Source organism: Phaethon aethereus, assembly GCF_964289735.1.
Source record: "Phaethon aethereus genome assembly, chromosome: 6".
In the NCBI taxonomy this organism is placed as follows: Eukaryota; Metazoa; Chordata; class Aves; order Phaethontiformes; family Phaethontidae; genus Phaethon; species Phaethon aethereus.
The window spans coordinates 2,554,799-2,581,964 of record NC_138580.1 but is presented as its reverse complement, the minus strand read 5'-3'; the positions used below and the strand labels follow the sequence as shown (position 1 = coordinate 2,581,964).

Genomic DNA, 27,166 nt, shown 5'->3' with positions numbered 1-27,166 from the left:
CTAACACATTTTTGTGATCTTGTGGGACTGGTACCCGCCTACCACAGAACAGAACAATTCTGTGTGGTGTCGACATCTGGCTCTGATATAAGACCATTAAGCTATCAGATCACGTTGCAATAACATCCAAAGGAATTTGCATGGAATGGCAGAGAGAAAAGGTGTCCTGTGCAGAGGACTTCTTTTGGAAAGAGAAATCTTAGCACCAGTCTAAGAGGGTTCTTTTCATCTGAATCAGTAATTTGTTGGTTTAGATTATCAGTGAATGATATTGCTGTTGACTTTTCATTTTCTTTTGGTTTCCGTTCCTTCCCTTATGCCCCTTTATTGTTTCTAGGTTACCAGAAGATACCACAAATACATCACAATTTCAAACCAGCAAAGGCTAAGCGCCAGACTCCTTCAGCTAATGAGAAATGGATGCTCCAGAGCAACGCACTCAGCACTGTCTCTTCCATTCACCACCACCTGAAAAACTTATACTGCTCTCTTCACAAATCATATCCCAGGTAACCTCAGATATGTGTCTTGGATAGTGATGTTTAGAAAGCAACAGACTTCTACCAATAAGCTTTCACAGAATAATGTTGGATTAGGTCTCATTCGAAAAGCTTGGACTCTTATCTGCTGGGCATTAAAGTAGAAAACAAGTACAAATAAAGCACCTATCCTCAAATCTAGAAAGGAGAAACAGAGTAGGGCTCCTACCTCCATGCAGTGAGACGAGTCTCTGGAATGCTTTCTGTTTTCCATACAAGCTGCAAAGTGTGGTGGCTGAGCCTGGTGAACAAACTGGCAAGCAGTATCCCTGGTCCCAGCACCCCTCTCTGTGGCAGCTCGCTAGCACAGCAGCAAAGAAGACAATAAGCCACTGTGCCCGGAATGTCCTAGGCTGGTCTGAGGGAGCCAACGGGCTGTCACCTGCTTTTTGGGATACCTGAGTGGAAAGTCCCAGTGCCATACCTTGACACTATAGTGCACATGAGCTTTGTCAGGACCAAAAAGACATTTAATATACACATCATACACCTATGGCTGCACACCGAAGGTTCAGACTCGAATGGGTAAAGCACGGGTGTGCACAGCGGGAATGTACATGTAGGTGAACTTTACTGGAAGAACAGGTTTGCTCTCAGTGAGCACTGAAAAATGACAGGTCAAGATACTGGTATTTTGGTGGAAGGGGCCTTGCTACTCTGATGCAGGGGAAAGGCTCACGCTCAGCTCCGTTTCCCCACAGCTCTCCCCTTCAGTATTTGCCTGAGCTGTAGGTGGGAGGAATATGTGTGTGTGTCTGTGTATACAATGTAACTAGGCATTCATCACTTTATGTTAAGGCTGGAGTGATGAAGAGTATCTTCCTTATTGGTACAACAGTCATCTATGTAAAATATTTCTGAGTAGGCACAGAGTCCTCCACCCTTTCCTTTTCCTTAGTTTAGTTTGATTGTGTTCATGTTCATGAGCACATCTTTTTTCTATAGTTCCTGACTCAGGAGTTGCGAATGTTATCAGAACTGGAGAGCAGAGTCTTCCAATGGCTGCTCAGAAGTGTGGAGCACCAGACCATTTTCCATACTCTCATCTTTCCCCCTTTCTACTCTCCCACTCACGCACCAGGAGCAGCTGCAGTATTCACTTTCAGCCAGAAGGGAAGACAAGCAGACAGCTGTCACGCTATGAATCAGATTTTAAACTGTGGTTTGGAGGGGAAGATTTTTGCTTTATTTCCCACTTGCAGAACAAAGAGCATCTGTTTTTGACGCTTGCAGTTTTATGCTGATCTGGGAGTTTGACTTGCAATTGCAGATTCCATGTAGTGAAATTGAATTCAAATAGCCAATGCAAAATATTCTCCTTACATTTTTTCATTGATTACGTCACCGTGAAATTAAATCCAAATTTTATACAAAAGAACAGAATGTTTAAATGAGAATGAGAGGTAGTATGTGTGATTCTCTTTGTTCCTGTAAATGGTGTGACTAGAAACACTGCAAGCAGATAGACTGGTTATTAGTTTTATTGTTTCATGGAATTTGAAGACAGTGAGTGCTGAAGAATGAACAGAGTTTGGCTTGAAAAGTGTTCATGTGTGCTGCAGTAGTGAGGGATAGAATGGTTTCTTGGACACACTGGGAATCTAGAGAGCCAAAAGTGAGTCACATGGACAACTGCAGACATCACATTTAATTGTGTAATAATACTACAGCAAGCACAATTGGAGCAGGCTTGCTGACCTCACAGCTGAAAGCACTATTTAAGATCTGGCTACCAGATGTTCCAATAGGATCTAGCCAGCTGCTAGCAGAGGTTACCCTGAGTGTTTTAACAGGGAATATTTACAGCCTAATAGTTAGGAAGAGATGATTGCACTAATTTTCTTTTCTGCCCTGCTGTGGGACAAGGCTCAAGCATGGGGATTCAAGGACGGAGTGCTGCATAACTCTATTTGGTTAGGTAAGAAATTATTTAATCACAAATGTTTTGCTGCAGAAGTCACAGTGTTTGTCTAACAGTATAAAGATGAGCACCTAGAAATACAAAATTGAGCTATGCGTTAATGTTAGCAAAATCCTGCATTGAAATTGGTGATCATTTTATCTGAGCAGTGACTGTGTTGTCCTTATGAGCTTACTATTTTTACTGTTTCTCTGAAGTACAGGAAAAAGTAGTTATGAAATATTTCATCTGAATGTATTTTCCTACAGCATGAGGTAAAGTGAAAACAGCATTAAATAACAGTTGCTTCTAATGAAGGCAAACAAGTATGAAAAGAAACATTTTCCAAAGGAATTAATTACTTTCTGCATGAACATACTTCAAATGCCTGGGGTCCTACACATGAAACTAAATGATCTGGAAATAATAGCGATAGTATTTCCTAGGTTTCTAGGAAAGTACAGAAATGTATATGTTTTGGCCGTTGGTTTGTTCACATCATTAAACAGTGGAGAGAAGATTTCAAAAGGGCTATAGAAAATGCTGTGGGAATAGTTTCTTATACCTTGAGTGGGTTTAAATAGCTCCTAAGAGTCCTTTTATAGATCTTTATAATTATCTAATACAACAGAAAAACATATTCAGAATGTAGTCATATAAAGGATGCCAAAACAAAAACATGCAGCGAGTGCTCTGTTCTATAGACAAATACTTACAAAATCCTTTATCCTCTCTAGAATGTTGTATATTTCTTTAAGGATTTTAAGGAATTCCTGTAGCCAGTACAGAATTCTTTTGCGCTCAGATGTTTCGTGAGGGGTTGGGGCCACACTCTATTAGCTGGTGCAGCAACCACCTGACTCCAGTCCCTTCTCAGAGGACCATGTAAACCAACAGGAACATAAATGAGAAGAAGTGATTTATATTGTTTTCCATTTGACTGCACATTTTTAATGACTTCTCTTTTCTCCTAAACTTGGAACATGCCTGCTGTGTCCCATAGTTGCTGAAGGTGCTCAGGTAGGGGAGAGCTCCACGGGGAGACAGCTTGGCAGCTTCATGCACCACCACAAGTGGCTGCTATTCAAAAAAAGGTTGTAGGGGCTTCTACAACATAAATGTGAATTTGTGATAATAGTGATAATTTAAGCAGTTTTATGAATTGAAGTCAATTTGAAGAAGAAATTTCTAATTCTTTAAAATGAAGAAACAGAGAGTTAACTGGAATGGATAATAAAATTATGTTTTGCTACACCTTTAGCATTTACCATATGAATAAATAAACCATGGTTTAAAAACTGATGACTTGCTCTAAACAAACATGCACATGCAAAATCCGGAAGCACAGTGTGCAATTTTGAAATAACTACTCTGCTTTCTTATCTCCAGGACTCTGTTGAAGCGCCTTTAGAAATGCACCATCTAGTGTAACTACAGCAATAAAATTATTGAAACGAACCTCAAAATGCAGTTAATTGAATTACCAATAGAATTAGTGGCTTTATATATAAATGCAGAAAAATTTGGCAAAATTACAGCTATCAAATTTATGCATTTTTGTATTTTAAAAAAAGCGTAACTTGAACAGTAAAACAAGTAACCCCAATCTCATACTCACTCTACACAAGCATTAAAGGCCCCCTCCCTTCAATAAAACCTAGGAATGCACAGTGACATCTGAGCTTGGCTTATCTCCTCTTCTTCTGATAAAGCACTATCAAGTGCTTCAAGATTGAAAATGAAGGGTGTTTTGCACTTTACCTTTCTTCCTCAAAAAATCATCAGCACAAATATAAAATCTTGAATCACTGGCAGTCTGGAAATGCTCATGTCTTTTACTTTTTTCTTGTTACAAAACATCTTTTGTTTTCTCAGTAAGCATGCAGTCCTGCAGCAGCTGACTGTATCACCTTCCTCTTAATGTCTTTTTTGTGTGCTCATTTCTTTTCTTGCTCATTTTTGACACAAGCACATCGTAACCAAGGTTTTATTTTCAACTGATGAGAGGATTGGAGCAGTCTTGCCCGAATATGCTCATATGCTTATTTGAGTGCCAGTTCTTAGTACCACAAAGTAGGTTTCCCAGGACAGCTGCTCTGCTCTCTGTGTTCAGAATTTCATCCCTGTTCGCACAACCGTGTGTCAGCGCAGTTTAGGGGACATACCTACCCCATTTGGTGGAGTACTTTGAGACCGTGTGCATTAGCAGAGGCCCATGCCAGTAACTCTACATGGCCATCCTCTGCTTAAAAGTTAAATATTTGTTTTTATTTAGCGTTTAGTATTTGTGTCATGCATATTGAGGGTACTTTATTAGGCCAAATTTCATGCTTGCTGTGTTTGTGCAGAAGAGGTTGGCTACATTTTACCGTCTCCTACTGCTGTGGGTGAGGGGGGCGTCACTGTCCTTGCGGGATCCTGCTGTCTCTGGATTTCAAGGAGAGATTTTAAGAAATGTGAGTTGGAAGAAACATGTCCTGTCAGCCATGTAACCCATGACTTTTTGAGTAAGAACCAAAGAAGAAAAGTGCGTGGAGAAATCTCTGAGAGAACAGTCCCAATATGCAGGTTTTCAGGGAAAGAACGAACAAACTTTGCTGAAAATTCTCACTGTTGTCCAGGAAAAGGAGATTTCAGGCAGGTCAGATAAAGAGAGCAGCCTTCAAACAGAACCTTCAAACAGAATGCCCTGGCAGAGAAGATGCCCAGCTGAGGCTGGCACACATCGTTCTCTGTAGTGCTGGCCCCATGGAACGCTACGCAGTTACAGTGGCAGGCGTGCGCTTGTGCTTGCAGGTAAAAACAAAATTTCATACAGGTTTATCTACATGGCCATGATGCCGCCTCCATAAAGACTAATAGTAATTTGTGCGTGTGTGTGTTCATGTATGACTATGAATATGTCTATATATGTGTATCCATATGCGAATACATAAATATGTCAATGTATATTAATAGTAAGTACAACGCTTTGACCTAGGTTTGGTTTTGCTGATGCGGTTTATCTTTCTGCACAGCCCCTAATGTAATTAAGAGGGAGGGGGAAAAAATGGCAGTGAAAGATCTGATCAGTTAATTAGGATATATTGTTAGGGAATCCTGAATCATTAAACTGTGACGACACCAAGCCACTGTCAAATTTCAAACCTTGGTGGAGTACATGTGTGTGATCTATCCTTCCAAAGGCTACTTTTGTCATGTTACGAGGGAGTAACAGAGATACAGATTGGTGATTGCTCTCAGCAGGATAACACCACCCACCAAGATGCTGCACGAAGACTCGGTGTTGCTGCCCTTGCAGAAACTGTGAAAAGCAGATCTTTCCAGTAATATTCTGAAAAACGTGATGCCTGTCCATAGTCACATTTATAGCATAAATAACTGGGGGTAGGTACCTTTTGAGGGATAAGATTTGAAAACAATATTGCCAGGCGAAAAATTTAGGAGAACAACTAAAAATTGTAAGTTTTTACTGTCAGCTCCCAGGGTGATGAGTCTGAGCAGTGGCAATTCCCCCCAAATCCCTGGTGGTACATCCAGCAGCAATTCCAGGGAAGGAACAGGGTGCGTCTTGCAAAGGTGGCTACAAGTTCAAAGGGGCTTTTACCAGCCAACATCATTGGCAATAAGCTTTAAGATTGCTCTTGCTTTGGCTGTGACTGGTCACCTTTGCAAAGGTGACAAAACTTAGAATTCAGCTGCCCTTACTCTTTGACTCAGTGTAGGTGGGGCGGCTCTGCTAATCCAAAGCACTAGAGTCTGTGTTTTTCATTTCACTTTTCAGTTCACTTCCCTGTGATCTGCAGTGATCAATAATGTCAATTCTAGGTTGTCCCCTGAGTGAACAGTGAGGCTAAATGGTGTGCTGTTTTCTGTAGTACTTGGATTTTCAATTCACGCATACTGAAGCCAATACTATCGTACTGTAAAGAAGCAGTGAGTGGATTTATTAGGTTAGACATGATAGACTATTGACTGAATGAAAAATAATACTTCCTATGAATAAATTTTTAATTAAAATAGGGGTTTTTTTTTTAAATATAGCATATTCCACAGCTGTTAGCTGTTGTGACTTTTCTTTGCAAAGGAGCTGGCTTCTTCGGAAAGATTTTTCTACAGTATATGTGTTACCCCAGGCCCACTCCAGTGACTTTCCCATCAACGTTACAGAAAGCAGCTCTCAGTCTTCTGAGACTATTGTCAGCAATATCATTTACTTCACTGGGCGCCAGGCCAGTGACTGTGGGTCCAAATACTACATTGGCAAACATCATTCTTTATCTAATGAGGGTTCTCACCATTGCTAACCACAATTCAGTGGTGACTATGGGCTTTTTAAAAAAATATCCTAACCTAGCCAAAACTACTGACTCTAAGTATGTCCCTAGAAAAGACATTCTTTTCTTCCCTGTGGTACAAATAACTACTGTAAAAAATTCCTCCTGTTTTGCGTCTTTTTTCAGTCGTGTTGACCAGTGATAGCTACAGACAGGCATTTCTCTCAGATTATACTAAGGATAAGAAAGATCTAAACAAAAACAGCGTTCAGATTAGATACGCAGATTTGTTCTGAGACAGATTTCCATACATACAGCATCAGACAAGTGCAACATGCAAGGATTATAAAACTAGTAATAGTACTGACAGTTTCGAGATTTCCCTGGAAAGCTGCTTTATATTGTACTTGCAACAGCAAAGAAAAAAATAATGAAGAAAGTGTATTAATTTTCTGTGCAGCAAAAATGTCAGCCAGCAATTGTTCTGGTCCTGCCCTTTGTGACACAAGCTCAGATATTTTTATTTCACATTTTTATTCCCTTTAATTTCTGCTTTTCCTCTATCCAAGTAGCTCTGTTTTAACTTCTCTGGAGATTCAAAACAAAGCTCCGATTCATCTTACAAAGGCACTTCAAGTTACATCCAAAAGTATGCTGTGATAGCAATCCAGAAGGAACTTCCCCCGAGTCGGATAGGATGCAGGGAACCAGTGATGCTGACACCAGCTGATCGTTCCCATAACTACTGCCTTCTGCGTAGTCCTGGGGGAGTCTTGCCCTGCATTTGTTGACTTTCTGTTGTTCAAAAACTCACCAAGCTCTGACTAGCTCCGTTGTTCAAAACTTCTCCCAAACAAAAACATACCTTTGGGTTGCAAAAACATGCCTTTTGGTTGAGAGGGACATACTTTCCTGACACTTTCCAAGCGGCACAGCTACTAGCTGAAACATTTTGTTTCTCTTGTTACCTGGACAGTAGCCCAACATGCAGGTCTTGGGGCAACTGCTGGAGGTGGTGAAAGCACCCCGGAAGGTGGGCCAGCTGGGGTACAACACTGAAATCATTTATGGCTTTGGTCCCACAGAACGAGCAGCTGGAGTGTATCACAGGGAGTCACGCTCTGGGAAGTACCAGCTCACCTACGCAGAGGCAAAAGCAGTCTGTGAATACGAGGGAGGACATCTAGCCACGTATCAGCAGCTGGAGGCGGCAAGAAAAATAGGTTCGAAAAAGATCATGGCTGTTTGCTTTTCACATCACTCATTCATAAGGTTGCCAGTCTTGTATTTTCATGAATGTTATGAACTCTGGGACTGAGAGACTTGTAAAAATCCCTGGATTTTTGCTCAGGTTGCATGCAATTTCCCCCCTCAGTAAATAGAGCATGACTGCACTACCTACAGAGCTGTCAGGGATAATGCACACAGTTCTATGCATCCCCCAGAGCTCTGGGTGCAGCACAGTCCGGAACCAGCAACACTCGCTGGAGAGCCGTCTGGCTGAGCTGGGAAGCACCTCCCCAGCTACAGCACCTGGGGGCTGCAGGGGCTGCGGAGGAAGGCGTTTGTCCCCAGGGAGCTTCTACAGTAAATGTGCATTGCTATTTTTCATATCCTCAGTCAAGATGTTTTCATAATGTTTATTCCATCTATATTTGGTCTGAGAGAGAGTGAGTGGTATTCTAGGAGTGAAAAGCAGAGATGAGTGAGGGATCTACTGTATTTCTATTTGATTCCTAATGAGAAATGATGAATTTATCCAGAGCGTTAGGAAAACAATGGAAAATATCCTCCACTCTAGAAATTTGCAGGCCGTGCCGTTGAGTCAGAAGCTGGCTCTCGGCAGCAGCATACATGTAAAAAGGGTACTTTTGTCTCTTCTAAGTAGCTTCATAGTCCTAGGACACCACAAATATGTTCCAGTTCGTCTTGGTGAAAACATGAATTGATCTCTACCAGACAGTGAATCGCACTGCATTCTTTGGCTGTTGTTTTTAAGTTCTCAGCCACAAAATGCATTAACAGGATCTTTTTGCTTAGCAAGAAATACTTGAGGCATTTCAGGTATTTAAATTTAAATTGAAAGTATTTTAAGTAAATACTTCGTTTTCTTAGCTGTCTTCTCTATGTAGTACTTTATTCACTCTCAGAACTTAATGCTGCAAACTCTTGAGATATGACTGAGTAAATTTGTATGACTTCAAAAGGGAAGCAAAGAACACACTTATATAACTCACCCAATATATCATTTGGTTACAAATGCTGGTACAGCACTTAAAACTCCCTACTTGGGAAACTATATAGTCCATCTGCATTTGATTTTTGTTTTCAAATGAAGAACCAATAATCATATTGTGGAGAACACAATGCAATTTTATATTCTGTGTTTAAAATTACCCTCTCAAAGTACTGTTCTTTCCTGTAGTTCAATTTCTATTAGGCCAATTACACCCAAGTCATTGATCAGCTTCAGTAAGACTTCACTTGAATAAAAAGCAGAGTTTCTTGCCTAGGATTTATCACATCCATGTCACATTTTCTCCCTGTTGCAGGTTTCCACGTGTGTGCTGCTGGCTGGATGGCAAAGGGCAGAGTTGGTTATCCCATAGTAAAAGCTGGAGCCAATTGTGGCTTTGGAAAAACCGGTATTGTCGATTACGGGATTCGCCTCAACAGAAGCGAGAGATGGGATGCCTACTGCTACAACCCTAACGGTGTGTTTAAAAACAACCCATCACTCTTCGGGTCTAAAACTATGACTACACGCCGTGCTATCTGGCTGCACCAAGGCACCCAGGCTGTGAATGAGTTAGCTTCAAAACCATAAATATGCTGTCTGAGAAGGGGGCATATTGGTACAAATTTATTTGGAGCCTTGCACCAAGCCCCCTCTGCTGTTACCTGTAGCTGATCTGGCTTGCTCAGAGCTCCGTGTCTCTGCGCTGCATTGTACCATGTATAACTGGGCCTAAGCAAAGTCCTTTCAGAAACCAAAAATGTAATGATATGCTGTTACTGATTAAAAAGGTAAGTAATATTTCCAATGTGATGTGCGAATGTCCCGTTTTGTATGAGAGTGTTTACATGTAGCCTACAATTTCATTTGAATAACTAATCTGAGGTGTTTAACATGGGAACCATTTTCCAGATATTTTGCCTGTAAACAGGATAAATTTAGTGTTAACCCTTATTCCTTCTTTCTTGTGCCTGAGACAGAACAACCTTTGAAAATGAATGCCGTGTCTGGGACTGAAACACCTGGCAGATCCAGCTCCCAGCGGTGCCTTGTGTGTGTATTTGTGTGCGCGTGCATGTGTAACTAGATGGAGAAAAGTGGATCTCCAAAGCAGATCTGGAGACACGGTTCAAACATGACTGACAAGACTTCACCAGCTACGGGACATCTCTCCATTCCCCTACATTCACTACACCACGGATGACTGAAATACTGCCATGGCCGCTGTTTCAGCTTAGCTTGATATCACTTCGTATAGCAGGGAAGACAGAAAAAGTGGCCCCAGCAAGAAAAGTAAAGCTTAACATTGTGCACTGCTTGGCTCGCTCTCCTACTACTCCAAGTGCAGTACCCTGCCTGGCAGAGCCAAAAGTTGGAGTTGTCCTGACATCTGTACAGCTGTGCACATTTTGTGTTTGTGCTTGCAGGGCTTGAGCTTGTTTATGTTAGCTGGGCAGTTGTTAATCAAATAGCTCTGTGGGGTGGAGGACATTCACAGATGTTCAGCATACAAAGAAAGCTGCAAGAGAGACTACCGCATTCATTATTACTGCATGTAAACTGTCAGCCCGACTTTCTCCTTTGTCAGCCTTCTCCCCTGGGCTGAGAGGTAGTTATTTGCCAAATGCAGTGTTTGGTTAGAGGACAAAAGGAAAGCAGAACTGCCAGCACTCAGCAGAGGGCTTGAGTCACCCCCATCAAAAAGATATGTATTCCCGCTTGATGGACAGTCTGCTACAAAGCCTGGCAGAGTCATCTGTTTGCAGGTGTGAGACAAGTAGCCTGGGGGAACAAAGACAAATCTCTGATTGAATTGAGCCTATGCTCTTCTCTAGGATGCTGAAGATGTAAAGACGAACTTGTGGAACTGTTTGAAATGTACATCCAACCTAGCAATGATCTGGAGCTGAAAAGTACAGGGCTCGTGGCCAATGGACAGACTCGGAGGGTTAAGCATGCTGTCCAGCTTAAGGCTCCTAACTCACATGCCCTGAAGCACCCTTAGAAAGTAGCCCCCTCTCCCCCAGGTCTGAACTTGGGGAACTATGACAAATCCTAAAGTCAGGCAGTGTGAGATCCCCAGATTGGTTGGTCCTGCACTCGCGGAGTTGGTCACGTTCAAATGGCCGCTGAACAAATGGGAATGGGTGTTTTTCATCCCAAAGGGAGTGAAGAGCTGCAGCAGTAACAGGAGTACAATGCAATGTATGTGATCACTAGCCTTTTTAAGTTTTCTTGTAGAAGACACACTTTCAACAGGTTTTTGAAGAAGAAAGGATGAAACCGAATGTCAGGGTGACTTGCGAGTACAGCTGTGAAGCTTACAGTTTGACATCGCCAGAAACCCCGAATGCCTTTTACATAAAACACTTAGCTCTGGCCCAAGGTCCACTGAAGTCAATGAAAACTTTTCCTCTGAATTCAGTGAGTTTTGGATCATGCTTCTTGCTTCCAAAATATCTGCTCCCAAAAGCTAGGAATGACTGACATTTTTTGTGAGTGCTAAGTGCTTAAATAGATGAAAAGTGCTATTATGCTGGGTGTTCCTATGTGATTTTCTATGAAACTGCTGGGTCAAAGTGCACAAAGTTTTAAACCAGAGCCATATCCAGAATGAATGCTTAAACTCTGATGTTTTTATTTTTCTTTTAGGAAAAGAATGTGGTGGAGTCTTCACAGATTCAAAACATGTTTTTAAGTCACCAGGCTACCCAAATGAGTATGAAAATGAGCAAATTTGCTACTGGCATATTAGAGTAAAGTACGGACAACGTATTCATCTGCAGTTTCTAGAGTTTGATGTTGAAGATGACATTGCTTGTATGGCTGATTTCTTGGAAATCTATGATAGCTATGATGATGTCAATGGCTTTGTGGGCAGGTAAAGCAATTCCAGCTTTAATTTTTTTTCCCCAGAATATTACTTTAGAAGAATACTGTATTACCTTATCCAATTAGCACCTCTGATATGCCCATAATACTTGTAGCAATAGCACCTGACTTATCTTTCCTGGCAATTTACTGTACTGTCATTAACACAGACCTGTAAAGAGTTTCAGAAAATTGCACTTTGCCCTTTTCTACTTTGTTACATTACATGAAAGGAAGCTGCATGACTTTTCAGTTAGCTGCTTACCTTAATTCTCTATTACAGGAGGAACTCCTAGCATCTCAAACAGTATTTTGTATTTTCTTTAATTGAAAGGAGGGAGGTGGGTTGTTAAACTGTTAGCAAAAATGTATCTAATTTAAGTTACTATTCGCTACAGAAGTAAAATATTTTCTAACAATATCAGAACAGAAGTGTTATACCTCATCTCTCTTACTAGATTTAGTTTCCCTCTTTGCTTAAGTCTCACTTTCTTTTCTTCGATGTCATATTTTTGCTTGTCCTTTGGCAGTCGTATTTTAGTATGAAGTACCTCAATTTTCCAGACAAAAAATAAACCAGGAAAAGTGATAAAACCCACTTCCTGATTCCTGCCACTTCCCACATCCTCTCTACAAATCATGTGTAGCAAAGCAAGGATGTAGTCCATTTGTTTCGCCTTTATAGATAATTTTACATGTTTTTCTTCACAATGTTCTTCCTTGCTTAGCCTTGGGTCATTGTTCTTTTCCTTAACACCTTGTTAAATTGCTCTTTTCCTTGTTTTGCATCATTTACTTCCTGCATATATTGAAAAATGTTTCCTGCACTTTTTCCCCTCCCCTAAACCTTACTATAAGATAATGACAAATATCCTTTAGGCAGTTGCTTTAACACGGAGAGGAGAATTACATACACAGGGTACCTACAGCCAATTTAGCTCCATGAGCCATAGCTCCAAAGGAGAGTACAGCCTGAGAGCCACCGTTCAGTGTCGGTCCCCATATAGCGGGGGTATGGCATATTTGCTGTGTCATTTAATCATGACCATTTATATTTTTTTCCCAGGTTTTGTGGAGATGAGTTGCCAGATGATATCATTAGCACAGGTAATATATTTCCACTCTCTATGGTAAAAAAAAAAAAACCCAGGCTGCATCCTGCTGGCCTTACAGTGGTAGTACACCTACGCATGCTAATGGGATTTCACACAGGCGTTTTTCTACAGCAGATCTGTCATCAGCAACCGAGCCTCACCAGCAATCTTCATGCACCAATTTTTCCCACTTCAAGAGCAAGGACTGCAAGAACAGCTCCAAAGCCTGTTACAGACATTATTCTGTGTCTATGTTTAAACAGAAGGTCAAGGTCTGATTACATGTAAATCAAAGCCACTTTTACCTCTCTTTGCTCAAGCGTTGCAAAGTCGCTGTAGCACAGATGTCACGCAGGCTACCTCTGCAAGGAAGTAGCCATGTTCCCTGGGATAGGCTACGATAGTCTGTGCAGAAACTGACGTTACCACACTCCAGCTCACTGCTGTAAACAGCAGAAAGAGAACAGAAAAGTTGAATTGTGCCATCCCTCATCTCCCGGTTTACACGGGCCTGGTGGAGATAAGCCGATGATGCTGATGGGAGAGTTGATGTGGTGACCTCACCCGTGTGTCACCTAGTGATCCATGAGGCTCTATGCCAGATGTGTCTAGAACGCAGAGCAGCATTTTAAAGAACAGGAAATGCTTTGCAGAAAGCAAAAGTTTATCAACCTCTGGGCTCTGCAAACAAATAAAACTGATGGAAATTTGCCTGGTTTTCCATAGGGCTAATGGAACTCTCATCCTCCCAAGCCACAGCTCGAATGTAGACAGACCAGGTGGATTGCTCTAAAGATCTCAGAAGCAAGCGAGAAAGAACATTTTAAAAATAACTCTGAAATACCACATTTTTTTGCCACCCAAGACCATAACCTTTGTTTTTCTTTTTCTTGTCCCAGGCAATGTTATGACCTTGAAGTTTTTGACAGATGCCTCAGTGACTGCTGGTGGTTTTCAAATTAGATATATTACTATGGACATGCCTTCAAAGTCAAGTGATGGAAAGAATACAACATCCCAAGGAAAAACAAACTTCTTATCTGGAAAATTTGGTATTATGTGAGCAGAGTAATGAGATACACTCATTAAGAAACATGTTTTAGAACCCAATTCAGATATCTGTTTCTTCAGATAAGACATTTTCTGCGTATCTTTCTGACTTTTTATTTTCTGCTTTTATGTAAGTGTTGTTAATAAAGTATACTAGGAAATAAATTATAAAATATACTTACATGAATAATAGAAAACTATTTTTAGATTACAAGTACTGTAAAAATCTGAAGAATTAATTGTTGCCAAAGATTTAAAAATTATTTTTCTATATAGACTGCTCCTTCTTCTCATTTCTTGCACCACTTGAACAAGCCTTTTGTGTGACTGTTTCAATTATTTTTCAATTTATTATGCTGTTCTCACCTTATTTTCCTTGATTTCCACATATTTATTTTTTAGATTGTTGCTTTGTTTCTTCCTATTCTCTACACATTATTAATTTTTTTATTAACTCATTTCCCTGAACTCAAAAGACCTTTAGAGTAAGCTTATTTTTAAGATACACAAATTCATCTTGTGGATGGCCTAGCAGCCACCCATGTAATTGTCTGAAGTCAGAAGATTGGGAAGCAGCATGAACAGCACAGAATCAATTATATTATTGTCATAATTTTGTTGTGAGATGAGTCAGAAACTACTCAATGAATTTTGTCAGAGTTTCCTCATCCAGAGAAAAGACATTCAAGTCCTCTCACATCTCTGATTTCACTTAGTAAAGAATCAAATGAAAGACTTGGTAATGATAATAAAACTGGTGATATGAAGCATCAGAAGAAATTGCTAACTGAGTACCAGCAAATCCATTCAGAAGATACTGTTGAGATGCTGTATGTTGTTTACACGGGTTTTAAGACTGTGCTATTTTCAATTGATGAAGATAAATAATTCTCCATATGTTTTTAACTTCAGTTTAAATTCCTCAGTCTGAAGCAGCATTAAAGCTACCTCTGTTTTAATCACATCCTGAGTTTCCAATGAATTATTTTTGTTTCTTGAGAACTTTTTAAACTTTGAAACATTTTTCTTGATTTAAAGCAGTAAATAAGTTTTAAGAGTTCTTTTCTTTTGCTCTGAATGTTTTTTTGGCCCCAGACCTGCTGAAGTCTAATGCCCACTGAGAATCTTCCTGTGAATTATTTTGTGCATGTGTGTGGAGCATTGTGAATTCCTCAGAAAGAGTTTTGCACAAGAGGAGGGGAATCTTAAGCTAGTCAGACCCATCTTTGCTTTATTTATTCCAATTCTCAATTCTTTAAATTTACTTAATCTTTGAGCTTTTATTGGTGCAGTTCCACTGGGAGTGTGATCTGTACTGGAGAGCAGTGTTGCATCTCGCACTGCAGCTTCTCTCCTGTCCTTTCCAACACTTTATTCAAGCTTCAGATGGGCACCAGGAAACAAAATTGCTATCACTAGGTTTAATGGCATCGAGCTGCACCTAAAATCTGCGGGTGCCTTTAAATCTTGCTACCTGGTGGACTAATAAACCTGCTCACATCCTCCTGTTACAAAATGTCGTTCCAGTTCGCCTAGACCAGCAAAAGTGTTTATTAATAATAAGGAAGACACATGAAGAGAACTGTTAACATTTTATTTGTCACCTAGGCTGGGGATTTTGTTGGTTTTGGGTTTTTTTTTGTTTGTTTCTTTCACTGAGAAGCAACAGGTCTTGAACTGGCACGGATCAGAACCAAGGGTTGTACAGGAAATATCTGCCCGTCTGGGAACCCCCGTGGAGCCGGAGGGGTAACGCTGTTTGGGGAAGGATTTCTGTGCAGCAGCACTCCTGCTAAGCATCTCCAGTGATGTGATGCCCTGCGGGTGACTGAGTGTCCTGGCTTCAGCTGGGGAAGAGTGAATTTTCTTCACAGCAGATAGTGTGAGGCAGTGTTTTGGATTTGGGATGAAAATAACGTTGATAACGTGCTGATGTTCTCAGCTGCAGCTAAGGAGCCAAGGACCATCCTGCTCCTCACCCCCCCCCCCAGTGAGCAGGCTGGGGGTGCAGGGGAAGCAGGGAGGGGACACAGCTGGGACAGCCGACCCAGGCTGGCCTAAGGGACATGCCAGACCATATGGCATCATGCTCAGCATAAAGAGCTGGGGGAAGAAGAGGGAAGGGGGGTACATTCGGAGTGATGGCGTCTGTCTTCCCAAGTCACCGCTAGGCATGATGGAGCCCTGCTGTCCTGGAGATGGCTGAACCCCTGCCTGCCCATGGGGAGTGGGGAATGGATTCCTTGTTCTGCACTGCTTGCCTAAGCGGCTTTTGCTTTCTCTGGTAAATCCCCTAAAAAAGACCCCGAGCACTTTCTGTTGCACTCACTTTTCCCTGCCATTCAGAAACCCCGCACCTACACTCGGGGACCCCTCCGTTAAGTGGCCATCAAAAAAAACCGACTGGAAGTGGCTGCGGGGCTACGCATTTCACAGCACCGACCCACATATCCGGGCCTTAGGGAACTTCAGGTTTGTGCAGGTGGGTTTCTGTGGAGTTAGAGCTCAGCTGTAGCCGCTGAGAAGCTCTGAGAGGTCTAGAGATTATTCCCCAGTCACAAATAAACGAGTCCTTGACTGAAGGGCCTCCGGCGGGACCGAACTCCCACCACGCTGCACTCCGTCAGCGGCGCCGCCTGAGGGGAGAGACTGCCCCTCGCGCCCTCCTCCCCCCGGCCGCCGCCCCCACCAATCGGCGGCGAAGGGCGGTGCCCGCCCGGGGGGAGGAGGGGCGGTGCCCGAAAGGCGCGGGAAGCGATCCATCGCTCCGCGCTCCACCGCGCGCGGGCAAAACGCGTGATGCCGTTCGATGTCCTCTGGATCGGCCGCCGGTCCCGCCTCCCCGCGCTCTGATTGGCTGGGCCGGCGCAGCCCGGGCCCGCGCGCCGCCATCTTAGCCCGGAGTGAAGGGCGCGGAAAGAGCGACGGCTGGGCTAGGGGCCGGCGGCATTGGGTTGATCGCCCGCTCACTGTGCAGGACGCCTGGCCCCCGCCCCGCGGCACCATGAGCGCTCCCGCTGCCTGTTCCAGCCTGCAGCCCCTGCTGGAGACCCTGGAGGACCCGGCCGCCCCGCCGGGGGAGCTCACCGACGCGCACCTCACTATCGTCAAGTGAGTGGGGGCCTCGCGGAGGCGGCGTGAGGGGAGCGGGGAGGCCCGCGCTGCCTGAGGGGACGGCGGCCGCCCGGGGCCTGTGTGGCTCCCCGCCGGCGCGGGGCGGCGTGCAGGCCCGGCCTGGGGTCAGGGGAGAGCGAGCCCCGGGTAGCCGCGGCGGAGCGAGGAGGGAAGGCTCTGCCTGGCCTGAAATTCGGGCGGCTGGGGAGAGCCGCGGGGCTTGGGGCTGCGTGGCCGCCGGCTGGGGATCGCGGGAAAGTGTGCGGGCATGGAGGGGGGAAGGCGAGAGGGAGGGCGTTTTCTTGGTGTCTGCTTCTCCAAGAGCCCCTTTTTGGTACATTTGGGGAAATTGCGGGGGTGGGTAATTTCTTTCCTGCTGAAAGAAGACTCGCATTTCAACTATATGGTTAGAAAGGTTAGGGTTTGGTGTGATTTTCGGGTTTTGGAATGATCCTGCCTTAATGGTTAAGAAGTACCTTCCACAAAGAAATGCAATTAAGTTCTGCTTTTACCTGGACCTTTAGAATTTGTTAGCATGTGCAAAGGCACTCTCTGTTTCCATCAGCATCCGTCTTTCAGATCTGTAGTCACTCTTAAAGCTGCAACTGCTTAGATATCAGTGATACTAATCATACTGTAAGATTTTACAAGTTTTTGGTAATAACTGACAAAAAAACCCTCCTAACTTAAAAACGGTGCTAAGCAACAACAGATTTCTCAGGTTGTCTTCTGGATGCTTGCACTTAATATGGTTGGGTTTTGCTATGTGAAAGTTATTAGTAACATTTTATAGAGTAAGTATAGCTTTTCTGTATGGATGCTTTTCAGATAGGTGCAAAGTCATCACTGCTAGTTGTCAAACCATAATTCTGGAGTGGGGATCCTGCATGCTAGAGCTACTTTTGGGGAGTGTGCTTTTTAAGCTCATACCTTTCTGTGGAAAGTTTATCTAATTTTCAGCAGTCATTTAAAATTTTCATATTAATTTATAAACGATGATTAAAAAACTGAAAGCTCTTAATTTTTTTTTATGCTCCATAAGCACAAAATGGGTCATTAGTCACTTCATGTGTCCTAGTATATTGGGAAAAGGTGTACTTTATAACACTATTTTACTGATATGTTAGACTAACTATGTGGTGACTGGCATTTTTGCTCTTTAACTTCTTCAGTGTTGTACTTAGCTTTCTAAGGAAAGAAATTGTACTGTGCTAGCTAATGAATTGTGTATTAGAAGTTCAGTTATGTCAGTTATAACACGTCTAACCTGTGAATATTGCTTGTTTTCCCTTCTGCTCCCTGAAGTCGCTTGACAGGTGAGGAAGGCAAAGAATTCACTGCAAATGTCAGAAGACATTTTCCTCAACTTTGCAAAGTGTTTAAGGTATGTCTTTTCTGCTCAACTTTCTACACTTCAGTGAACAATGTTTAGGTGGTCAGGATCAGTGGCCGTTGTAAGACTTGAATTTGAGTTCATTTAATAAGAATTCCAGCTAGTAATGTAGCAGCAAGGGTTTGTTGGCAAAATATGTCTTCCATGTTATTAGAAGATACTACAGAAAAATAGAATACAGGATCTTGGTTGTGTTCATCCAAGATCAAATGTAGTCAAATTTCATCTTTGAGCCAGAAAAAATACAGTAAGTTCTGTCTGCCTCTAGAAACACTGGGGAATTGGAATATGCAGTAAATGTCAAATTTTTTGAAGATTAATGTAAAGACTTCTTAGCTATCTCTCTTCCCTTCTGTTTTAGATGTTTAAAAACAATTGGAGAGTCAAATGGTAGTACATAACAAGCGAAGAAGTAAAGAACTCTGGATGTTTAGAACTTACTTCAGTAAAGATGTCTAAATTACAAAGGAAAAAAGTGTCTTCAGAACCTCAAATTGTTTTATTGATTTGCAGTGTATGTAATCAGGAAGGGTTTCCTACATGGGTGCATTTTTCATCAGGTGTTTTATTCTGACAGCTCTCTCTTCATTGAGCAGAAGTGTTGGTATTAAGACAATACTTCACAGTTACTTCTGTAAACTGAGACTTTATGTATATGTTTTTTTTTCAGGCACACATTTCTAGTCAAAACTCAGAGCTAAGTAATGCAGCATTACAGGCACTGGGATTTTGCGTTTTTAATTCAAAGGTTACATCTGAATTATCTGGTAAGCAAACAAATGTCAGTGTGGATGTTGGTAGTGTGTGCGTGTATATAGAGATATATATATCCGAGTTCTTTATTTCTTTGTTGGCATCTACTTTAATTTTGACAAAGTTTACAGTTCCCAAGGTTTTGTCTCTAGTATGAGCAGTGTGATCAGTTCACTAATCTTGTACAAATAATTGTAATTTTTTAATGCTGTTATACTAATACTGTTTTACTAGCCTCTAGTTTCATTAAATGCTTTAGTAGCAGTTAAGTACTGTAACTAGTTTTGTGTAATTAGTAATCAAAAAGATGCCCAGGTGGAAAAGGAATGAAGAACACTTTTATTTGTAGAATTTATGTATGTATAGTAGTGCTTCTCCAGCCTTTACCTGGTGATTCATGGTTGTTGCAAACCAAACCATTCTGTGATTTAATGTAAGGGACCTTTAAAGGTCATCTAGTCCAATCCCAAATATTGTGCTAGTAAATATTTCAAATTAAAACTAATTTAAAGTAATCCAAGATCTTATGGCCTACGTTCCTAGGAAGTGCTAAATCCCTTTAACAAAAGGCTGAGAACTTGAGGCTATGCATCAAGGTAAAAACACTGGATTTTTTTAATAGGGGATAGCTGATGTCCGAGTTGGCTGGTCCTCGGGAGGTACCTCTTATGTGTTCCAGGGTTCAGGCATATCCAGTTGCAATAACATGATCACAAGGTGCTCAGTGTCAGCTGTGTGTTATAGGTTGTGTGGTGGTGGAAGGTGGCTAAGCTAAGGTTGCCTTGTGTGTGCCTGAAAGGCAATGTGATTTGGTCTTTGTATGGTGCCGGGGTCTGTAGTGACTCTTCAAATGGTAATAGCAAGTGGCATACTGTCAATTATTCTTTTTCTTCTCAAAAGTGTTAAATACTCTTGAACAAATGTTCTGGAATGACCTTTATTAGAGAGAAGCTTAACCTCTGACAAGACTGAACAAAATCATATGTCTGGATGTGCAGAGGGCGTTTTTTTGTGACTGCCGTTCTGTTTACTGAAATTGATTCTTTCAGTTCTTCTACTCCTTTTCCAGTGTGTCCTGCTTTCCTGTTACTCAAACTTTAGCCTGATTTCCTGTGAGAATGAGGCATCTGTAATAATGCTGATCTGGTCCTGTCCCTTTCCCTCGTAATCTTTTTTAACCAGTTGATAAATTGCAGTCAATTTTGTTGGAGAATGTCAGGCTTCAGAAATAACTAAGTCCTGGAAACAGTGGAGAGTTAGGGAGAGATGTACTCTTGATTGAGGAAGGCACTGTATGTGAGTTTGTTTTTGTGATAGTATAATCAGTTACCCATGAAGTCCAAATTCGTAAGAAATCAGGCTTCATTGGTTTTTGAATTTTAAAGGAATACATGCAACTAGAAAGACAGATGGAAAAAATCATGTAAGTCCTGTGCTAACCTTATTCTTTTTTTGTATAATGAGCTCACTGTCTGGTAGAGAGGTTTACTGCCCTCCTTAATAATGAAGTATCTTGTAGACCCTAATATGAATTGAATTTTTAATAAATTAAAATATTTTGTTTATTAAATAAATTATTTTAATAGTTAAGTGTAACTTGAATAATCAACTATTTAAGCTTCAGCTCTAGTGGCTTTAGGTAAATTTGTCTTCTAGCTTTATGGCTTGCTTTTTCTTATAAAAGTAATACAGATATACCACATTAATCATATCTGTATATTAACACATTTTGAGCTTTTTTGCTAGCTTATTTTGAGAGAAATGTCCAAACATTGCAAAAAAGTAATGTGTAAGACATTAAAACATGTCCATTAGGACTTCTAGCTGAGTGATCTTTAGTAATGCTAACTGAGCAAAATTACCTGAAACTTGCTAAGAAGCTGATGAGAATTGCATGAACAGAATTTGAGTGCTGTGCATTCTGCTTTCAGCAACTGAAATACAAGACTTGCTTTCAACGGTGAACAGTGTTGCTGTAAAAACTTCAGACAAAAACACTCGCACTCGGGCACTTTGGGTAATCTCTAAGCAGGCGTTTCCTTCTGAAATTGTTAAAAAGGAGGTAAGTTGTTTTTTTTTTTTTTTGTGGCCTGATTTTCCTAGGGAGATGAGGCTTGTTCAGTCTCTTGGTCACTCTCAGCAGCTTTTGAATCTGAAGGTTGTTTTCCATCAAATTTGGCAGCCAAGTATGGGGTCTGAGTTCTTGGAAAAATGGTAAGGGTAGCTACAGAGAGAAAAGAGCCAACAAACTATTGCTTTTCTTGAGGGAGAAGCTGCAGTGTGAGCAATTCTATTAGATACCAGTGCAGCAGCATAGGGGAGAAATGTTGTGAATACTCCACTTTGGTCAGAGCTCTAACCTTAAAACTAGACCCAGCATAATCCAAACACAGGGCACAGTCCTGGGAAACAGTTTCATAACTCCAGCTCCTCATGGAAATATTTGTATTTAGGTGCTGACTCTAATGTTCTTGTATTTCCTCAGGTGTCCAGTATTATTTCTACCTTGGAAACAATACTTACTAAAGGAGATGTACAGTCTATGGTGGTTGAATATGAAGCACTGAATGTTGTTATACGGTACGTCCATTTCAGTATTAAATTGTTAAAATAGATGCTTAGGGTTTTTTTTAAATGTTGAAACAAATTTTTTTTTTAATATTCTTTGAATTATTGTGGTGGGTTGACGCTGGCTGGATGCCAGGTGCCCACCAAGCTGCTCTGTCACTACCCTTCTCAGCTGGACAGGGGAGAGAAAGCATAACAAAAGGCTTGTGGATCAAGGTAAGGACAGGGAGACCACTCACCAATTGCTGTCATGGGCAAAACAGACTCAACTTGGGGAAAATTAACTTAATTTATTATCAATCAAATCAGAGTAGGATAATAAGAAATAAAAATTGAATCTTCAAACATTTTTCCCTACACCCCTCCCTTCTTCCCAGGCTCACCTTCGCTCCTGATTTTTCTTTCCCTCCTCCCCCCTGAGCGGTGCAGGGGGACGGGGAATGGGGGTTGTGGTCAGTTCATGACACGCGGTCTCTGCTGCTCCTTCCTCCTCAGGGGGAGGATTCCTCATGCTCTGCCCCTGCTCCAGTGTGGGGTCCCTCCCACAGGAGACAGTTCTTCAGTCTTCTCCAATGCAAGCCCTTCCCATGGGGTGCAGTTCTTCATGAACTGCTTCAGCCTGGGTCCCTATGGGGTCACAATTCCTGTCAGCAAACCTGCTCTAGCCTGGGCTCCTCTCCCCATGGGGCCAAAGGCATTGCCAGGAGCCAGCTCCAGTGCGGGCTGCCCACAGGGTCATGGCTTCCTTTGGGCATCCCCCTGCTCTGGCGTGGGGTCCTCCCTGGGCTGCAGGTGGAGATCTGCTCCCCCATGGAGCTCCATGGCTGCAGGGGCACAGCTGGCCTCACCATGGTCTTCATGGCGATCTCCGCTCTCGTGCCTGGAGTACCTCCTCATCCTTCACTGACCTTGGTGTCTGCAGCGTTGTTTCACATATTCTCACTGCTCTCTTTGACTGCAATTGCTGTTGCCTTCTACCCCCCTCCCCCATCCCCCCCTTAAATAAGTTATCCTAGAGGGCTACCACTGTTGCTGATGGGCTCTGCCTTAGCCGGTAGTGGATCTATCTTAGAGCCAATGCCAGCTAGCTCCATCACATACAGGGGAAGCTTCTACTAGCTTCTTCCCTCCGCTCCTGCTACCAAAACCTTGCCATGTGAACCCAATACATTCTACTGCTTGCCTTGATGAATCACATATTTAAGAATTATCTTTAAAATCCACATTTATCTCACAATCTTTACAAACATTACATCAGCAAAAATGAATTCCCTACACCAAAATCAAAATATCATCACAATGCCTGAAGAAAGTGGACATTTTACACACACAATCTACCTGTTGTCCATTCACTGGAATTATAACAGTGGAAGTTCTGCATGTTCATTCCATTCACTAACATTGTTCAGTCCAGGTTTTGTCTATTACTTCTCCCAATTACTATCCTTATCTCGCATTCCTCATTCACCATGTGTTTGGTGCCAAAAGGACTGTGGTGGGTTGACCTTGGCTGCGTGCCTGGTGACCACCAAAGCTGCTTCTATCACTCCCCTCCTCAGCTGGACAGGGGAGAGAAAATACAATGAAAGGCTTGGGGTTTGAGATAAGGACAGAGAGAGATCAGTCAGCAATTACCATCATGGGCAAAACAGGCTCAACTTGGGGAAAATGAATTTAATTTATTGCCAATCAAATCCCAGTAGGGTAATGAGAAATAAATTGAATCTTAAAACACCTTTCCCCCGCCCCCTCCTTTCTTCCTGGGTTTAAGTGTACTCCTGAATTCTCTCCCTCCTCCCCTGTTGTGGCACAGGGGCATGGGAGTTGCGGTCAATTCATCACATGTTGTCTCTGCTGCTGCTTCCGCCTTTGCGGGAGGAGAATTCAACATTCCTCCCCTGCTCCAGTGTGGGGTCCCTCCGTGGGCTGCTGGGTACAGCCTGCCTCACCATGGTCTTCACCGTGGGCTGCTGGGGAATCTCTGCTCTGGCTCCTGGAGCACCTTCTCGCTTTTCTTCGCTGACCTTGGTGTCTGCGGAGTTGTTCCACTCACAATCTCTCTGTCTGCAATTGCTGTTGCCTTTTTTTCCCCTCACTCCTTAAATAAGTTACCCCAGAGGCACTACCACCATTGCTGATGGGCTCGGCCTTTGCCACTAGCGGGTCTGTCTCGGAGCTGGCTGGCGCTGGCCCTATCAGACACAGGGGAAGAAACCACCCCTGCAGCCCCTCTGCTACCAAACCCTTGCCACGCAAACCCAATAAAATTGTTCAATATGTTTCAGACTGTTTTCTCGCAGTATTAGAGTCAGTAGAATAGAGTGGAATTGTGTAAGCTATCATCTCTGTTTCTGTCTCTTTCCCAGTGGTTCTCCTGAACTGCCTCATTTGCAAAATATTCCATTAACGGTAATATGACAACCAGTTCTGACACGGAAGGTAGTCAATATTAAGATAAACTTTCATTGCTTTCATTTTAATGGCTTATTAGAATTATTGCCGAAGTCTCATGTGCGCTTCACAAGTTATCTTCTACATTCTTGTTTTCAGAACCTACCTGGTTGAGAAATTCTCAGCCATTATGTGGATTTATATTTAAAAATGCCTCCTTGGTGCTTTACAAAATTTACTGCCATGTTTCTCCTGACACTGTTGAGGGTACTGTTTAATTCCAAAGGTGCCTTTTTAGGGCTGACACTGGGAGGGTGTTGTTCTTGTCAGTAGTGATAGAATAGTCAAATTTTATCTTTAATTAGTATTAATTTAATTTCTTTATTAGTAAATATGTTCAGCTTGTATGTTTACTATTAAGTATTATCTTAAACTTTGCATCTGGTTTGAACCACAAATCTATTTTAAAGTGAAGTAGTTAAAGCAGTAATTATCTGCTTATTTTATCTCTATTTTAATACGTCAGTTTTCTGTAGCAGGGAAGTTGGATATTACAATTTACTCGGTATTTAGCAACTTCTTGCATTTGGCTAATTGTACACTAATTCCTCTTTTGCAAATCTGAGATTCAGTTGACAATTATTTCTGGAAAATTATACATTTTAGTAAATGTCTTTATATATATAATAATCTTATATGTGGCTATTAAAAAGACTGTGTCTTTAAGAGCAAGAGTTGTACCTGAAAATAAACAGATACTGGGTCTCAGTCTGATTGACAGCAGTGGTATTACAGTGCTTGTGTTCAGAAGTTAGATTCCTGACAGATGTAATGGAAAACCATTCTCTTAAGCAGTGCTTGTCCTCTGTCTGTAAGAAAATTATTTGAAAGGCGGCAGTTTTCCTTAGTACAGCCAACCCTTCGTAAGATGCAGTGATGGGGATTTGACACATGTGTGCCAAAGCGGACACTTGGCAGCATTCCATGGTTTCTAGAGACAAGCTGGTTCCTACAGGCAGGTTTGAATACATGCCAGGTACTCCCATTTCTAAAGTCTCATTGGCTTCCACGTGGGATAATGTAAACATACGGAATTGTTTGTTATATTGTGCTCTAACATCTGAGTAATGGATAAGATAAGAACACTCGACTAGGCTAATGTACACTGAGTCTGTGCAAACCTGTGCTGCTTCAGGGTTTGAGTTGGTTTTCAAAAGCAGGCGTATATTGTTTTCAGCGCACATGGCCTGTCGGAGCTGGTCTGGACTGCTAGGAACACACAAGGGATGGTTAATATGCAAACTTTGTACTTGGTCACTGAAAAGGAAATGATGGTATGTTCCTTTCAGGCTCTAAATTCAACTCGTTTGCCCAACAAGTTGTGATAGAACAGAAAGGACAACTGTAACTGTCCATCTGTTCTGCTTTTGGAGAGGCTTATCTGAAATAAAAACAGCACTGCAGTTTTAAGTGAACTGTCAAAATGCAATCATTTAGAAAAAGAAAAAAAAATTGTTTAGAATGGTTTCCTACAAATCGTATGTTGAATTAGAGCTTTTATTCATGATACTAGGATTATCTTTGAGCATCTGAGCAGTATGTCTGTTAAGAGATTTGTAATACCTATGTTTATTTTTCGGATCTAGCTTAATGGAACAAACTCCAGCCCAGATGGGAGAAGAGGCTGTGAGGTGGGCAAAACTGATCATTCCTCTGGTCGTCCATTCAGCTCATAAGGTGCAGTTACGAGGTGCCACTGCTCTGGAGATGGGCATGCCACTGCTCCTCCAGAAACAGCAGGAGGTAGCAGCTGTCACTGAGCACCTAATGACCACAGTAAGTGGAAATGCTATGCCTTTTTTTCTAGAGATGACAGGAATAGTAATCAGGGTAGTTGGTTGGAGGGGGTTAAATTTTATTTACAGTCTAGATAGTGGCAGTAAAAAGCTACTGTGCATTGATAGCAACTTCTTGATGACAGTAGTTTTGACAGAAAAATCAATGTAACAGCAATGTAAATATAGGACCACTGTAAAAAAAAAAAAAGAAAATTTTAAAAATTTAAGTTTCTGACAAGAGTCATTGATCAAGAAAATCATTTTAAAGTGACATTTAAGCCTGTCTTGATAGCACTGACACATATCATTATACTTTTATTATCTCTTAAAAAGAATTTGCTTATTGAACTAGAATCAGCAGAACTTGATGTGACAGTAACTCACATCATCTAGCTTAGCTTCCTAATCAAAACAGGGCTAGCTTCCAAGGTAAGGGCAGATTTCCCAGGGCCTGGTCCTGTTGAGGTTTGAATATGTTAAAGGATGGAAGTTCTACAGCCTGTCTGGGCAGCTCGTTCTGTTGCTTAACCACCTTCATGGTAAAAATAGGATTTGCCGTGTTGAAACTTGTGTCCATTGCCTCCAGTCTTTTCTTTCAGTACTTCTCTGAATCATCTGCCTTCTGCTTTACAATCCAGCTATAAGTAGTGGAAGACTGCAATTATATTGCCTCCCACCCCAAGCTAATAAAGCCTAGCTCTTCTGTCATGAACTCTGCCCCTAACCATCTTAGTGGTCACCCTCTGCTGGATTCTAACTAGTGACAGGATGAGAGGAAATGGCCTCAAGTTGCGCCAAGGGAGGTTTAGATTGGATATTAGGAAAAATTTCTTCACCGAGAGGGTGGTCAAGCATTGGAATAGGCTGCCGAGGGAGGTGGTAGAGTCACCATCTCTGGAAGTGTTCAAAAAATGTGTGTATGTGCTGCTTCAGGACATGGTTTAGGGGACATGGTGGCGCTGGATTAATGGTTGGACTTGATGATCTTGAAGGTCCTTTCCAACCTTAGTGATTTTGTGATTCACTCCAGTTTGCCAGTAGCTCTGGTACTTCAGTGCCCAAAGTTTGGTACAGTATTCCAGAGATGATCTGATGAGTACCAAGTAGAGGGGACAGTTCTTCTGACTTGTTTCTTGTGCTTT

General features: G+C 42.0%; 2 protein-coding genes across 2 annotated transcripts in view; both read left to right on the top strand.

The window, feature by feature from the left end:
* Positions 1-349: 349 nt before the first annotated feature.
* On the top strand, positions 350-13,980 carry TNFAIP6 (TNF alpha induced protein 6; the record flags this gene model as incomplete). The annotated part of the gene is made up of 7 exons (XM_082001122.1): positions 350-523; positions 2,358-2,457; positions 7,802-7,939; positions 9,269-9,430; positions 11,605-11,833; positions 12,890-12,930; positions 13,817-13,980. Exons 2-7 carry the CDS (start codon positions 2,364-2,366, stop codon positions 13,978-13,980), a joined length of 828 nt encoding a protein of 275 aa, XP_081857248.1. The 5' UTR covers positions 350-523; positions 2,358-2,363.
* A 2,991-nt stretch (positions 13,981-16,971) lies between these two features.
* RIF1 (replication timing regulatory factor 1) overlaps positions 16,972-27,166 on the top strand; it is a gene marked incomplete at its 5' end in the record, with an annotated part of 36,741 nt that continues 26,546 nt past the window's right edge. Inside the window, 6 exons of the mRNA XM_082001764.1 lie at positions 16,972-17,078; positions 18,387-18,465; positions 19,145-19,241; positions 21,159-21,289; positions 21,713-21,807; positions 25,833-26,022. Of these exons, the coding sequence (XP_081857890.1) occupies positions 16,972-17,078; positions 18,387-18,465; positions 19,145-19,241; positions 21,159-21,289; positions 21,713-21,807; positions 25,833-26,022 (699 nt within the window). The remainder of the gene's footprint in view (positions 17,079-18,386; positions 18,466-19,144; positions 19,242-21,158; positions 21,290-21,712; positions 21,808-25,832; positions 26,023-27,166) is intronic.